We start from the raw sequence: 12,824 nt of genomic DNA on the forward strand, positions 1-12,824 counted from the left end.
GGCTGGGGAGCTGAGGGGTGAGGTGGAGGCTGGGAGTTGGGGAAGCCAAGCTTAGGACTGTGTCTGTCAAGAGGACTGTGTCTGTCTACTGTGCTGGAAGAGGACCAGAGCCTGGCCACTGGGCTGTGAAGCCGGGGACCCACGCTCCCTCCTCAGTGCTCCCAGAGTTTCAAATCCCCTCTGTCTTGGAACTCACCTCGTGCCTCTCTCCCACTGTCCTGCCCTCCTTCCTGACCTCCCCACAGACTGCATGTGATGGCTGGGTCCTCTGGGTCACCACCCCCTGTCAGCAGACCACATGGAGATGGATGGAAGGAGCCAGCCCTCTGTGACCCTCCTCTCTGTGTCAGCAGGCTTGGAGGATGCTCAGACACATGAGGCTGATGTCTGGCCCAGGGCTGTGAGCTTGGAGGCCTCTGTGTTAGGCTCCTGGCCTTTGTGGTTCTGTGTTTCTGTAGCCACATGAGGCCATGGGAGCCTGGGGAGATGAAGTTCAGCTGTCTGTCCTCTCAACAGCCTTCCACAGGTTTTGTCTTAAACAGTGTCAAGATCCTGGAGATGTGTTGGCAGCCCATCCTATGCAGCCACTGGCACTGTATCCTGGCAGCCCACATCGCACACTGGGACTGGGAGGACGCATCCTGGAGGGAGCTGCTAGAGCAGATGCTGGGGATGAGCCCTGCCCAGATACAGGCCTTGCTGTGGGATGGGGACAAGTTCGGCCATGGAGTGATCATGGGCAACTGATTCCCTGCCCCGTGCTGCCTGCATGGCCCCCGATGCTGCCCTGAATCTCAGCTGGGTTGTGCTCGTTTGTTTTCTGTTGAACCGTTTGGTGGGGGAGTGGGGTGGGGCTGGGGTTTCTTCAGAGGGGCAGCGAGGGTTCCCGGACTGGGAAACAGTGGCCCCTGGTGCCTGACCCCCACTCTGGGCCTCAGTCCCCATTTGTGCTCTGAGAGGCAGAGGTGGGTCCACACCTGCACATGGCACTTGTCTCTGTGAGAGTACATATGTCTGTGTGTGTGTCCCCATGTGTATCTGGGTGCCCAGCAGAGACCATGAGAGGCACCACACAGCACCCAGCCTGGGTTCCCCAACCCCACTGCCTGCAGCCAGGCCTGAGCAAGTCCCCTGACTCCCCAGTGGTGAGGCCCCGCAGCAACACCTGTCTGTTGGTGAGTTGCTTGGGGACCTGATGTCCACAGGCTCCCCACCGGGGCCCTCCTGCTCTGTCCCTGCAGCCTGCAGTGGGCAGACTGAGAGCTGCCCATGTCCTGGTGGGTTCGTGGAGCACCAGGCCTCTCCCTTTCATTTGGCTCTCTCTCTTGCTTGGCCTCACCCCGAATTCCCTTTGCTGAGCTGAGCCCATCTGAAATGCTTAGCCAGAGGACCCAGTTCACCCTAGTTCCTCTCCATGATACGGTCTTACTCTCTAGCAGGCATGACTTTGAATCACCTTGTTCTCTTTCTGTGTCCTGTCTCTGCACACAGGTCTGGTGGACATTGGGAACACTTTGCTGTGCCCAGAAAACATAGGTCATGACGAGGTGAAGGAGCTGGAGAATCAAGCCCTGCTACCAGCCCTGGGACAGAAGTACCTGACTGTGCTTACCAACCCCTGCTGGCTGCTGCAGCCCATCCCGGAGTTGGCCGGAAAGGACATGTTCCAGGTGGACATCCCCGAGCACCTGATCCCCTTTGGTCAGGAGGCCTGTCCAGACTGGACTCTTGAGAGGAAGGTGACCAAGAGACCAGCTCATGGTGACACCATCCAGTTGCCACCAGGCCCTGGACGTGCCCGTCTGGTTCAGTCTGAATCGGCCCCACCCTGGGGTGCACTGCCCACTTGGTATGGGGTCTGGGGCAAGGACTTCCCTCATGCTCTGCTGCTCTGGCCTCAGCAAGAGTCTCCAGGGCTTTGACCTTTACAAAAACATGATGTCGCCACTCGTTTTGGCCCTGCTGGGTCTGGGCGGTTGAGAGAAATGTGTTGTTAGGAAACCGGTTAGTGTTTTTCCCTCTCTGTTTTGGTTCAAACTCCCCACTGTTGGAACAGTGTCCAGGGGTGATGGGGGAAGGCTGGGGGCTGGGCTGAGCATCAGCAGCCGGCAAGGACTCTGTCAGGCAGAGAGGCCCACAGGCCCAGAAACAAGCCGTGGTTTGTCCTTGCAGGTGACCCTTACCTTGCTGTAAAGTGTCCCTTGGCTCACAAAGTGTGTGTGTTGAACACAGTGCCTGGCCGTTCTGCATCCAAAGACAGGCTCCTAAATACACCTGTGAGGGCAGAGTGGCAAGGGCTGGTGTTCACCTTGGGGAAACCTTGTACTTGTCTTTGGGGTCATGTGCTTGTAAGGCCATTGGCGGGTGAGGTGACACTGCTTTCCAGTGAGCCGGCCCTGGATCGGGAGCTGGAGATGCTCAGCTGCTGATCAGAAACTTGTGGCATCATCGGGGAACCCAGGAGGAGCCCCTTCTGCTTCAGGGTGCATGACTCATGGAAGGTGACAACCCCAAGGTCAGGAGCCCGGTTGAGCCGTCTGCTAGGGGCAGCCAAGGCCCAGGGACAAGCCTGAGCTGAGCTGGCTTCATGGCTCACGAGCTGCATGCACCCTTGGCCGTGTGTGAAATGCTGCTGCTTCAGATGAAAAAGGACCATGTGGACTGGACTGAGGCCTGCCTGGGGCGTGGGCTTCCAGCCTCATCTGGCTCACCCAGTGCCATGTGAATAGCATGGACAGACAGAAAGAACACAGACTTGCAGCTCTCTTTTGATTCTTTATTTACTCCTGTGAAATTTTGCTGTACTTTATTAGAGCCAGAAATAGATTTTTTATTACGAGAGTGCTTTTGAGTGTCCCTAGGGACCTGGCAGCTCAGGGATTGGGGTTGTCCTTGAACTGCTCACAGAGGGCACAGTTGTAATCTGAGGACTCTTCCTGCTCCTCCTCCACCTCAAGGGCCTCATTTGGGGCCATGACTAAAAGGGCCGCCATCAGGTTGGAGTAACAGGTGTTGTACAGAGTCATCATCGAGCCATAACCTGGATACTTTGAGGGGCTCTTGGGCAGTTCCCCTATGCTGTCTCTTCCAGCGGTAGCCGGGAGTACAGACGTGCCATTGCTGGATGTACCCTCTCCACTGGGGCCGCCCTGTTCACTGGAGAGATGGTTTGCCCTAGCCTGCCCGGCTACACTGCCCGTAGACCAAAGGCCAGAGAACACATGTGAGTGCCAGCTGGGGCTTCCATGAGCAGCTGAGTTTCCATTCTGAACTTTCTTGTCAGCCTCTTGGGTGGACTCATTGTGATGGAATCGAGGAGAGCGTCTGGTCACCATTGCTCACTTCTTTTTCTCTGGGGTAGTTGTTGCTCCATTGGCGGGCTGAGCAGTTGTTCTGGGGTTGACTTTCCTCTGGATGTTCTGCAGGAGGAGAGGCTTGTCTCTCTGAAAGTTGGAGTTGCAATAAATCTGAAAGGAATTGTTTTAGCCATCGTGTGGGAGAAGAGCCCTTCCTCGCCGCTCTCCACTCTACCACCATCCCAGCCTTGCCTAACTATGGAGACAAAGTCTCTTCATTCCTGGCAGGTTATGAGGCCCTAGCATGTGTGCTCTCTACAGCTTCCTTGGGCCTGGCCTTGCTTGAGGTGTTACTGGCCCTCCCTGACATCAAGTGGCCCCTCAGGGCCTGGTGTCATACCTGTGGATCCTATCTAGTGGATAGTAGAATAAGACAGGCCCTGCTTTCTCCTCTTTGCTTAACCACCCTCTCACGAGAAAAACTTTCTCCTGGGAAGTGAAACCCATTCAGCACGCAGCTCGTCTACTCTAGTCTCCCCAGAAGGGCTTTCTATGTTACCATCAACCTGTTCTTCCTTGCAGAGTGATCCAAAGGGTGGATTTTACTGAACCCATACAGGTTCAGTTCACAGATGACACTCTTGATGCTGTCTGTGTCGAAGATCCTGTCCGTGCCTCTGTGCTGGAGGACCTCCATCTGGAAGAGATCTGTCTCGATGACCACCATGTCTCCCTCGTCCTTCCAGCGCCCAGAGGTGAAGGCCACATCCTCCATGATCCTCCAGAGCTTCCTGGGGAAGGACAGCCCAAGGACGGTGTTGTTCTCTTCCTCATTGGCTGTTTCTGGGTTCGGGCCCTGTGGGGGCAGGTTGTCTTGGGAGCCTGGATGTGGGCTCTCAGTTTGGTCACCCTACTTCACCAAAACCTCCCCTGAATCCACATTTGCATCCAGGGAGGAATCAGGGAGGTCCCCTGCTGTGGGCTCCCCATCAGTTGATGGGGCCAGTGGGGCTGCACATGTCTCGTCTGAACTCTGACTAACCATGGAGACAGTCTAGCTCAGGAACATTCACTGCAATACAAAACCAGTGAATGCTCAGGGCAGAAAGGCCTCAGACCAGGGTTGCGGTGCCCAAAAAATACTTTTTGGAGATTCTAGAATCTGTATCATGGGCCAGGCAGCCAATTAAATGGTCAGCTTCCTTAACTGTTTCATGATGTCACAGAGGTGATGTGGAGAGGCAGCCCTGGCCCAGTGTGGGGGAGTGGGGGACCGGGATGGAGATGTGATTCCCAGTTTGTCTCTTGTCTGAAAGTACGGAAAAGTAAGTTTCAGGTTGCCTACAAAGGCTCCCATCTGTGGCCAGGCCCTGGATGGGTTGGCAAACGTGTTCCTGGCTCCATACCCCTCACTAGCAAGGTACAGGCCTGTGGCTGGCTTCTGCTAAAGTTCTGGCGAGTTCTAGGTCAGCTTCCACCAAGAGAGACCCCAGGGGTCAGATGGGCCCCTGGTGACTGTCCCTCCCAGAAGATGGGGTCCAGAGTGGGCTGATTGGCCTAGCCTGAGTTGGTGGCCCCCCCATCCTTCCCCCTCTTCTGGCTTTGGTCTCTTCTGGCTGGTGCTGCTGGTTGGTAGGCCCGGCTCAGATGGCCCCAAAGTCAGAGTTCTGTTGTCCTGCCCCCACTGCGGCCCAGATCAAGCTCTCCCCAGTTCAGGGCTGTGCTCGAGCACAGTGGAAACGACCTCATGTTCCACTTGACTTTCCCCCAAGCACCTGAGACACAGACTCTCCAGGACGCTGTGTGGAAGGGTACTCTGGTGCTCTGCTGAGCTTGCACCTTCCAAGTTCTGCCCACCCACAGACCTCATTCCACTGCAGACCACAGGCTGTTGTCTTCAGTTTCCATTTCTTCCCATAAAGACCGCTCTCATGGCCCTAGAGTGCTCACTTCGGGAACACCTGCATGTGCTTCTCCCATCCCCTTCCCAGAACCTCGGATTCAGCCTCCCTGGAGACTGCCTCAAAAGTCCTGTTTCCTTTTGTCAGTGGGGTGGATGGACTTCTGCTACCCCTGTCCTGGCCTCCCACATCCAACTTGGGTATCTGTGGGTACTAGCCCTTTGAAAGACTTGGTTGAGGGTTCAACATATAGCCTGTTCTGTGGTAAACAAGAACTTCACTGGTCCTCTTTGAGGCTAGCTCTGATCTTCTCCACCCCTGCTCCTGTCCCCACCACCACTGTGGACCTGTTCTCCCTTACCTAGATGGCAGGTACAATGAATGATTTTGTTGGCTCACAGGTTAGGCACTTTTGAAGGGGCCTCCTTTACACACACTCACTCCCAGGGACAAGTCTGACTTGTTGAGCTAGATGTGACCAAAGGAAGCCCTCAGTTACCTGTATTTGAAAATGGATGAGAATTGGGGTGTGGGACTGGAGGAAACCTGAATGAGAGTCACCGGTCTTCACTGCACATGGACAGTAGAGCAGTGGATTTGGAGATGCCTGTTCTCTGGCATTTGTGGGCCACTGTTCTTCAACATCACCATGTAGGGATCAGACCAGCACCTTGGAAAGGCCCATGTTCAAGGACCCTAGGGCACTGTCTCCCAGTTCTGCCACTAGCAGGGTCATTTGCCCTGTGTGAGGGCCACTGCCTGGTGTCTGAAAGGGGAGAGCTGAGAGAGTGTGAAAGAAGCTCTCCCAGGGGCCTTTCTGCCTAAGGACTGGTGGCCTGGATGAGCTCCAGACCTCGACTTGGGCTTCTCCATGGCCTTTCTTCTTCTAAATAGGTTGACAAAGCATTCCTTCAGGTTGATTCCTCTTACTAGGACATGACCCTGGAGGCTGTGAACATCAGTGGGGCCCACTGGCAGCTCCTCTAAAAGGGGACTGAAGGCCATGGCATCTGTAGGCAGCCTGGCTAGGTGGCCTTTCCTGCACCCACTCCCCCAATTCAGGGCCCTTCCTCACCCACTGAGTCCTGAGAGAGCTGCCTTTTCTGGTCCCCCTCCTCCAGGCACCACCCAGACCCTGGCAGTGGGGTTGCATGACACCAAGGTGGTTTTGTCAGCTGTGGCTTGGGACACTTGTGTTATGCACACACAAGCCCTCATGACGTCCAAGGCCTGCCTTTCTCAGCCTGGCTTTCCTGCCCCTGTGCTTGGTGGCCCAGCCTCGGTGTCCACAGCCCAAAGGCTCTCCAGATGCTCCCTTCCCTCGTTGCAGCTGGGGAGACCTGGAGCCTCAGGGGTCTGCCCGTGTTACCTTCCTTCCCGTATCAGAGGACGCTCCTGTAGGGGCCTATCCCACTGGGCACTGGGACCATAAAGTCAGGCCCTCCTCCCTCCTGCTCAGTAATGAGCTGGTCAGCCTGGCAGGTTCAGTTGGGCAGGAGGCCCCATGGCAGCAGCAGGGACAGGGCTCTGCCCTCACGCAGGAGGCGCTGGGACTGGACAGAGACGCCAGCCCCCGGCAGAGTCAGTTCTCAGCAAACCCCAGAGCAGCCCCACAGTGCTTCTGATTCTCCTTGACCCCTTCCTTCCGCGGGCCTGCTTTTTGTCACCTCAGAGGCATTGTGTAGCACTGAGAAGAGGAAGGCATGAGAAGTTGGAAGGTTGGGCTGTGGACTGAGGTGGGCGGGAAGGCTGGGGGCTCCAGAGGAATTGAGACCAGGGCTCTGAGCCCACCCCAGCCGTCACTAGCACGTGGTCCTGAGAAGATGCCCAAGGCCTGTGGCTTCAGTTCTTCATCTGGGAGGCGAGTGGGTGTGAGGAGCCCTGTGTGTTGGGCTGCAGGATGGGCCTGAGGGACAGGACAGAGCTCGCAGGGCCTGGCAGCTGTTTGCACTGTGATGGCAGGGTAGGAATCTCTCACATTGTTGCCCCCAGACACTCTTCCACTCTCCACTGTGGGATGCGGTTGACTGCTTTGTGGTCCAGGGAATGTCAGAAGGTAGGCACCTCAATAGGATGTGGAATAGCTAATCAGCCAAACAGTATGATTTATAAATAAAACACAGTAACTTTTCCAGCTAGACTGTAATGGACCATAGTGTTAGTTGCTCAGTTCTGTCTGACTCTGCAACTCCATTGACTGTAGGTTGCCAGGCTCTGTCCATGGGGACTCTCCAGGCAAGAATACTGGAGTGGGTTGCCATGCCCTTCTCCAGGGGGATCTTCCCTACCCAGGGATCAAACCCAGGTCTCTGACAATGCAAGCATATTCATCATTTGAGCAAGCCCCATTTCCAGTTGGAGGACCTGTTAAATTTGGGTGTGGAGGAGTGTTCCAACAGGACACAAGATGCTCCAGGAAATGGAAGCAAGAACCACTCTTGCCTGTGTCCCAGCTGGTCTTGCATCCAAACCCTTACTTTCCATCATTGCAGCCCCAAAAATGGTTGAGTCTTTGATTATGATGGCCAATTACAATCAAGATAATTAAAAGCTAATTAACACCTTGAATTCTGGATCCCCAGGACCAGGAAAGAAAGGGTCGGGCCATGGATTTCTGGGCATCACTTCAAGGGAGTGTGACCGGAGTTCTGTATGATTCCTAGCAGATAGGGGGTACTACTACTACTCTATCCCTATGGTCAACGGCAATGCAACAAGAGCCAGATCCCTTCCATCCTGCCTCAGAAAGAGATCCCTCTGATTAATCCAAGATCCAAAAGGACATCTCACAGTGATGTCCCATTTCAGAGTTTCCTTTCACCCCCACGACATACCTCATGTGATTGTGGCTCCTAGACCATCGCTCCAGGTGTGGGGGTGTCCTGCTTCTCCCAGTGTCCCCACTGCTAACAAGGGTTTTTCACAGAGCAGAGGCTCTGTAAAGGTCTTCAGAATAAATGAACCAATGAGGAGAGGGCTGATTGACTCAGATTAATTGCTACTTCCTTAGATAACCCAGGTAAATCCAAATAGAGATCCCTTAGCTGTACAAAATGACACACAAAAAATATAAGCAGCAAGAATTCACTACTATCACTTTTTATTTTCTAAACCTTCCACCAGCTATATCAATGCTAAATAAGTTCACATTTCCAAAATCATTCTAATTCCATATTATCTTGTGCAGGACCATGAAATAAAATGGAAGTGTTCCCAATCTCTTTTACAAAACAGCAAAATTCTTGTTCTTGAACTGGCAAAGTACAAACACACTGTGATCTACATCACTGACACAGTTAGATACTGGAATGCATTGTCTTCTATTAAAAAGGAATAACATTTGAAAAATTCCTAAAGAAAAGAGAGATGAGTCTCCATGTCATTGTAGAGAACAGGAACACAAAGATGCCACATACTGGGTTCTCCCAAAGGGCCCGGGCTCTCACTGCTGAGAAGGCTGACCACTCCCTCTTAATCACAGACGGAAGGATCAGCCTCCCTTCCTGCCCCGCAGGACAAGCTGCTGGATGCGGGCCTGGAAAGAGCCTGGCGGCTGCTCTGACTCAAACTCCCCTTTCTTCCTCCCTTGTAGCCTCTGAAGAGAGGGTGGAAGGAGCTGGGACCCGTTTAACAGACTTTATCTAGATACTCCAGAACTTTAAACTTACTGATCTCTGAGTAGGCCCAGGGACCCCACAGGAACTCATAGCAACCAGGGTCGCCATCAGGCACCTGCTGGTATTCCAGGTACCCCTCCCGCACCCATACTTGTGTCAGCAGCTCCCTGGGCTCTCCAGAGATGTAGTGCTCCCTCCGGGGACACACCCCCATCCTCCTGAGTGTTCTCCATATCTCCTCAGGGGCACGGTTGTCCTCCACAGCAATCAGGCACAGGATCACCACCAGGAGGCTGGGTTTGGGCAACCCCTGCCCATCCCTCAGCATCTCATTGAGGGTGAGGCCCAGGGTGGGGACCAGGATATAGATGTGCTCACTGGGGTCCACCTCCTTTACCTCCAACCAAAGACCAGCTGCAGGTACTCTGCAGCTTGACCGAGGACCACCAGAAAGGGTCTTGATAATCTCTGATGACACTATTCAGCACTTCTGCCCTTTGTTATTGGCTCCTTCGTGAGATACCTGCTAAGCAGGAATTCCACCAACTCATTCTTCTTCACCTGTAGAGCATTTGGGAGAGAGGACTTGGTATCTTCCTGGTCACGCAAGGTGCTTGGTACTTCTTCTTGCCTGCTGAGGCCATAGTCTTCAGATTGGCTCCCCAGAGTGGCAGCCATGGCAGTGGGAGAGGGGCAGACACCCAGAGGGCTCTGCGAGAGACTGACTGTGGCAGCAGCAGCCACCTCCTCCAGGGTGCCCCGGACTGGGAGACAGGAGGAGGAGGAAGCTGCATCTCCTTTCTTCACCTGCTCCTCCTCCTGCTCCACCTCCACCTCCTCCTCCTCCTCCTCACCCCCAATGCACTGTGCCTCCATCGGACCGTCGTTCTCTCTTGGATCCTGAAAGTCTGTCTCAGGCTGGCAGAGCTCATGTATCCTAGGCATGATGACTGGGATCAAACCACAGACAGGAGTGAGGCAGGGGGACAGAGGCAGACCACGGGACTGCAAGAGAGGCTGATTGTGAGCAGCCTCGGTTGAGAAACCCACCCTGGGCAGTCTGACTCAGGGCACTGACATGTCTCCTCTTAAGGGGTGCCCTCTGCCCTCATAGAGGAGCTCCTCCTGCGTGGCCTGACCCATGGTTACCCAAAGGAGGATGTGAGGTGTCTCCCCAGGGTGCAGCCAGCCAAGCTTGAGGTTATGGGCTGACACGGTGGGGATTAGGGGCTTGTGGGCTCCCTTCTGTGCTGGGATGGGGAGCCCCTGGTGCACACTCAGGGCACCCTCCTCACCTTGACTCCTGGCACTGCCTGGACCTCCTCTTTTCTCTGACCTGTGGACATGGTGCATAGACCTCAGCCTTCACTTCCTAGTTCCTGGAGCTCCTGTGACACAAATGGAGGGAGTATCTCGGGTGTAGGCTGTGGCACAGACTTGTGCCTTCTGTGCTGGTAGGAGGGGTGGACTCTGTGAGGTCCCTCCAGATCTTGGGTGGGTCGTCCCATCGGGGCTCACGTGTAGTGCTCACTTTTCCCCTGGCACGGCCTGGTCCCTCCCCTTTGGGGGCCTGCAGGGAAACCCAGAATAAGACCTGAGCCTGGACAGAAAGCGCTGAGGGGCCCCACATGTGGCGTCACCTGCCCAGGGCCTCCCATGGGTCCTAGGCTGGGGAGATGCTCGGTCCTCACCTCCTGCCTGGCCACCTAACACTGACCACAGAGGTGGGGGTCTGGTCAGTCCTGCCTTGGGATCTCTGGAGTTCATCCTTGTGGATCTGAAGCCTCACCCTCCGCCCTAACACCTCACATCCCAAGGCCCCTAAGCCAGATGTGAATAAACTGCTCACCCAGCCTCCAAAACCCACCACAAGGGCCAGGATCCCTCCCTGCCCTGGGGTCTAACAGCCTCAGTCCTTTCTCGCGTGGAGCCTGGACTGCAGGGAGGACCCAAGACTGTCCCGTCTGCCATTCTGAGGCCCCACCGCTCTCACGAGGTACCCAGTCTCTCTGAGACCTGGATGTCAGAAAGTGAGGACAGGCCTAGAGCACTAATTCCACACTGAGACCTCCCAGGGCTGAATGTAGGAGTGGGGATCCGTGGGGTCCCCTCAGATTGGGGTCCAGGGTCCCCTGAGTCCTCCATCAGTGTATTCCCTTTGACTTCTTGGAGGACCTGGACCCTTCCCTCTGCCCACGTGCGATCCCATCCCTTATCCTAGGTCCCCAGTCTCTCTGAGACCCTGATGTGGAAGTCAGGACACTCTGTGAAGTGCTTATCCCACCACCAGGGATGCCGAGGGCTGGCAGCAGAGGTGGGTAACTGTGGGGTCACCTGTGTTCTCCCTCTGGGTCCTCATCCTGAGCCCTGGCAGGTCCTGGGATGCCGAAGTCCTCGGCAGAGACCAGAACCCCACACCAAGGGACTCGTTGACCTGAGGCCCCGGGAGGAGTCTGCAGACATTACATCAAGGCTCCAAGCCCAGGGCTTCTTAGTGGCTGAGGACGCCATGGGCTGAGGTGATGTCTTGGGAGTCCCTCAGCCTTCCCTGTGCTCTTCGCCTTGACTCTCAGCTAGTCTGGGCACTGCCCTCTACCCACCTGATTTTGCTTTCCTTAGAGATCCAGGCCCTCTTGAGCCAGGACACCCGAGAGGGAAACCAGAGTTGGGGGCTCATTCCCACAACCCTACCGGGGTCTCCCAGGGCTAAAAGCAGTGACAACCTGGATGTCCTGGGGCCCCAGAGACCCACTCAGGATTTTACATGGACTCCTAGCACAGCTGGGCTCCTTTACTCTGCTGACCTGAACCCGAGCTCTTTGACCCAGGCCCTCACTTCCCCACCTCCCAGTGGGATTAGTGATGTCACATCTGGACACCATGCCTCATGGTCCCCCAGGGCTGTCAGGAGGGCAGCACATGCATCCCTTAGGAACCCTCAGTCTCCTCTGGTCCTCACTTGGAGTCTCTGCAGGCCGCTCATGTGGGCTGCTCCTTCTGTCCACATGAGACTTGTCAACAGACCAAGCTTCTGACTCCCCGAGTTCACTGAGGAAGCTGGGCAGGGGGACTCAGTCTGACAAGCTGGCCCCGGGTCCCCAGGAGTCCCAGTAGATGTGAAGTTGTATTCTATGGGACCCTCTGTTCTGGGGTGACTGGACCCCCTTGTCCTCGCTGGAGGGTCCTCCTTGACCCTTTACAGAAGGCTGCAGTCCCAACACAGATGATTGATGGGGGGCTGTGGCACCCATGACCATGGAGGAGCAGAGGAAACCACACATCTTCTCGTGGGGGGTCCCCTCAACAGTCACCAGATTTCAGGAAGCCTTTTGTAGAAAAGATGTTTTAGCAGAAGAGAGGGTGAACAGCAGCAGGTGAGTTAGGGGAACCCTTGGTTTGATGATTAGATAATATTACCAACTGGAGTGCCATGATTTTCACTGTTTAATCCTCATTCATAGAGAGAAATACATTTCAAATGTCTGTATGGTGTGTTTCTGATATATATGTAAAACGTCTGGAGATTACATGTGTTTATATACTTATATATGGACATACCAAGTATATGTACAGAACATGTCCTGTATGCTCCAGTATCCAGATGGAGGTGTGTCCACATGGCCCTGAAGGGCATAGATACTCTGTGGATGCCGTGAGTCCACCAGACCCATGATCACTGTGCTTCCCCCTGCCTGACATCCAGTCTGCAGGAGAGCTTGGAATCCCCAGGAGCTTGGAGAGAAGGGAGGAGAGGGGGCAGTGGAATGAGAAAGCAGGGCTGTAGCCTGAACATAAGAGCCATCTTCAGCGGGCTGTGCTGCCACATCCAGGAGCCTTTTCCATCCTCACACTCTGAGTCCTACACCCTATGGGCCTACACCCTATGGGCCTCGTGTCCATTTCAGTAGGGATGGTGACTGGATGGTGCTGGGCAGGCCACGTGGGCAGAATCCTGTGTCAGTGTCTCATGGACAATGATGTCTGGCTTCCCTGTGTTTTCTCCATTATGT

The 12,824-nt window shown here is 55.0% G+C and overlaps 1 protein-coding gene and 2 pseudogenes across 1 annotated transcript; 1 reads left to right on the forward strand and 2 right to left on the reverse strand.

The window, feature by feature from the left end:
- The first annotated feature begins 486 nt into the window (after positions 1 to 486).
- Positions 487 to 1,922, forward strand: EOLA1 (endothelium and lymphocyte associated ASCH domain 1). The gene is made up of 2 exons (XM_040265290.1): positions 487 to 739; positions 1,492 to 1,922. Exons 1-2 carry the CDS (start codon positions 487 to 489, stop codon positions 1,920 to 1,922), a joined length of 684 nt encoding a protein of 227 aa, XP_040121224.1.
- Positions 1,923 to 2,873: 951 nt separating this feature from the next.
- LOC120881767 lies at positions 2,874 to 4,341 on the reverse strand (annotated as a pseudogene).
- A 4,483-nt stretch (positions 4,342 to 8,824) lies between these two features.
- On the reverse strand, positions 8,825 to 9,759 carry LOC120881567 (annotated as a pseudogene).
- Between the last annotated feature and the right edge of the window lie 3,065 nt (positions 9,760 to 12,824).

Source organism: Oryx dammah, unplaced genomic scaffold, assembly GCF_014754425.2.
Source record: "Oryx dammah isolate SB20612 unplaced genomic scaffold, SCBI_Odam_1.1 HiC_scaffold_23, whole genome shotgun sequence".
Lineage (NCBI taxonomy): Eukaryota > Metazoa > Chordata > Mammalia > Artiodactyla > Bovidae > Oryx > Oryx dammah.

Excerpts from the sequence above, each read along its gene's own strand:
- EOLA1 (XM_040265290.1), top strand. The coding sequence starts at position 487 with ATGAAGTTCAGCTGTCTGTCCTCTCAACAGCCTTCCACAGGTTTTGTC. Across the intron at positions 740-1,491 it reads CGGCCATGGAGTGATCATGG|GTCTGGTGGACATTGGGAAC; the intron begins GCAACTGATTCC and ends CTCTGCACACAG.